Source organism: Manacus vitellinus, unplaced genomic scaffold (genome assembly GCF_001715985.3).
Source record: "Manacus vitellinus isolate BGI_N305 unplaced genomic scaffold, ASM171598v3 scaffold_143_pilon, whole genome shotgun sequence".
NCBI classification, from domain to species: Eukaryota; Metazoa; Chordata; class Aves; order Passeriformes; family Pipridae; genus Manacus; species Manacus vitellinus.
Window position 1 is genome coordinate 160,437 of NW_021939025.1, and position 2,454 is coordinate 162,890.

The 2,454-nt window shown below is 66.9% G+C and overlaps 1 protein-coding gene across 1 annotated transcript in view; it reads right to left on the reverse strand.

The window, feature by feature from the left end:
• Positions 1 to 2,454, reverse strand: part of LOC103761803 (filamin-C-like) — a 40,576-nt gene that overhangs the window by 35,661 nt on the left and 2,461 nt on the right. The window contains exons 3-8 of the mRNA XM_029958164.1: positions 2,397 to 2,450; positions 1,749 to 1,942; positions 1,504 to 1,617; positions 1,148 to 1,291; positions 591 to 714; positions 4 to 198 (exon numbers count right to left, since the gene is read on the reverse strand). Of these exons, the coding sequence (XP_029814024.1) occupies positions 4 to 198; positions 591 to 714; positions 1,148 to 1,291; positions 1,504 to 1,617; positions 1,749 to 1,942; positions 2,397 to 2,450 (825 nt within the window). The remainder of the gene's footprint in view (positions 1 to 3; positions 199 to 590; positions 715 to 1,147; positions 1,292 to 1,503; positions 1,618 to 1,748; positions 1,943 to 2,396; positions 2,451 to 2,454) is intronic.

Sequence of the window (2,454 nt, forward strand, 5' to 3'; positions counted from 1 at the left end):
GGCCCCCGGGGGCGGGGGGCACCCCCGGCACCCTAACCTGGTTGGCAAAGAGCACCATGATGGTGTAGAGCCCCGCGCCCGGCGCCGTGTACTTGACCGTGAAGGTATCGTTGTCGTTCTTGATGATGTCAAAGTCGATGTCGGCCTCGAGCGGCCCCACCACCCCCGGGGCACACTTGATCCCAATGCTGACGTCACCTGTGGGGACAGGGTCAGTGGCACCCGCTGTCCCGGGGGGCACTGAGGGGTGGAACCGGGTACACGAGGTGGGGAGCTGGACCAGGACTGGGGATGATGGACCAGGGATGCAGGTGCAGGAGCAGGGATGCAGGCCCTGGAATCCTGGACCAGGACCAGGGACAATGGACCGGGAACAGAGATGCAGAATCAGGGATGCAGGACCAGGACTGGGGCAGATGGACCCAGGACTAAGGAGCCCAGGACCAGGGATGCTGGTCCAGGGATGCACATGCAGGACCAGGGAAGCAGGACCAGGAATGCAGAATGAGGACCAGGAGTGCAGGACCAGGGACACAGGACACGAGTCTCATGCCCACAGAGGGATCCCCAGGGTGCCCCCCATCACCCACCCTGCCCAGCCTCGCTGCAGTCCACGGTGAAGTAGGTGGGCTCGTTGGCCTTCAGCCCCGTCTTCTCCACGCCTGGCCCGTGCACCTTCACCCTGCCGGGGTGGCTGCCCTCGCCCACGCTCACCTGTGGGCCCACAGTGTCACCTGCAGGGCAGGGGCACAGACCCCTCCCTGCCAGGCACCCCATAGGGCTGAGACTCCCAACTCCACCATTGTCCCATGGGACCCCCATCCCCATTCTGGCACCCTCCTCCATCCCCACCACACCATCCACACCACTCCAGGAGACCCCCCAACCCCACCCCAGCACCCTTAATGGTCTGGGACCCCCATCCCCACATCCAGCACTCCATGGGACCCCCATCCCCATCACCCCATGGGCCCCCAGCCCTACCCTAGCCCCCCATTCCTATGGGACATCCATGCCCAGTGCCCCATGGGACCCCCACGCCCCACATCTGACACCTCAACACCCTCCATGACTGGCACCCCCTCTCTGCACCCCCTTGGGCCCCCACAGCCATGCCAGCACCCCACAGGCCCCCCGTGACACCCACGCGGAAGGGGCTGTTGGGAGTGTTGACACCCCCCCAGGCGACGATGACGGTGTGCTTGATGGCCTTGGTGGGGACGTAGACGCAGTGGAAGGTGCCGTCACCGTTGTCCTTCACCTTGATGTCGATGGGGAAGCCCTCGGCGTCCTGTGGGCACCGGGGTGGAGATGAGGGGACGCAGCGGTGCCCAACGGCACTGAAGGTGCACGGGGCGCCCACTGGCACCCAACAGCACCCAACAGTGCTCAAGGGCACCCAACAACGTCCAGCGTCATTCAACGGAACCCAGCAGTGCCCAGCTGGACTCAAAGGCGCTCAGCATCACCCAGTGTCACCCAGTGGTGCCCACTGGCACCCACCTGTGCGTAGAGCTTGAGGGGCCCCTTGCCGGCACCGCGGGCGTCGATGGTGAACTCGGCCGGGCGGTCCACGATGCAGCCCGTGGGCTCCAGCCCCGGCCCGAAGGCCTTCACCTGCACGGGGGGATTCAGGTGAGGTCAGGGGGGCACCGGCACCCCCAGCACCCACGGGTGAGGTGCAGTGGGGTGCGATGGGGCCCAGCAGGGCACTCTGGGGCCTGGCGGGGAGCTGTGGGTCGCAGCACCTTGTCGGGCCAGGAGTCGGGGGGCGCGGGGCGGATGTCGGCCATGAAGGGGCTGTCCCGGATGTCCTCGTCGTCGCACACCACGTGCACGGCGTAGGGCCCCGGCTCCGTGGGCCAGTACCGCACGTCGCACGAGCCGTCGCCCTTGTCGTCGCACTCGATGCGCGCCTGCGACGGGCCCTCGATGGAGAACCCTGGGGGCACCGCGGCCACGTCACCCTGTGCCCCCACCGGGACCCCCGCACCTCGTCCTTGTCCCCACTCCATGCCCGAGTCCCCAGCAGGGTGACACCCAACATGTCTTCACATCCTCACAGCGGGAAGCCCCAGGTTGCTGTCCCCCTTTCTGTGCCCATGTCCTTAGGGGGGTATTACCATGTCCCCACATCCCTGCTGTGGCCACCCCCAGCCTGCCCCATGTCCCCCACCCTGTGCCCATGTCACCACAGCAGTGGGGACCCCACCATGGTGCCTGTCCTCCAGCCTGTCCCCATGTCCCCAGCAGGGTATCACCCATTCCATGCCCGTGTCCCCTCCACAGCAACACCCTCCACATTGCCACGTCCCTGCAAGGTGCCCCCCACCCTGTCCCCACATCCCCACCATGGTGCCCCCACCCTGTCCCCCTGTGCCCCTTTCTGGGCTCACCGAGGGTCCCCACTTCGGTGCCGATGGCCTCAACCACGAAGTCTGCAGGGCGTCCCAC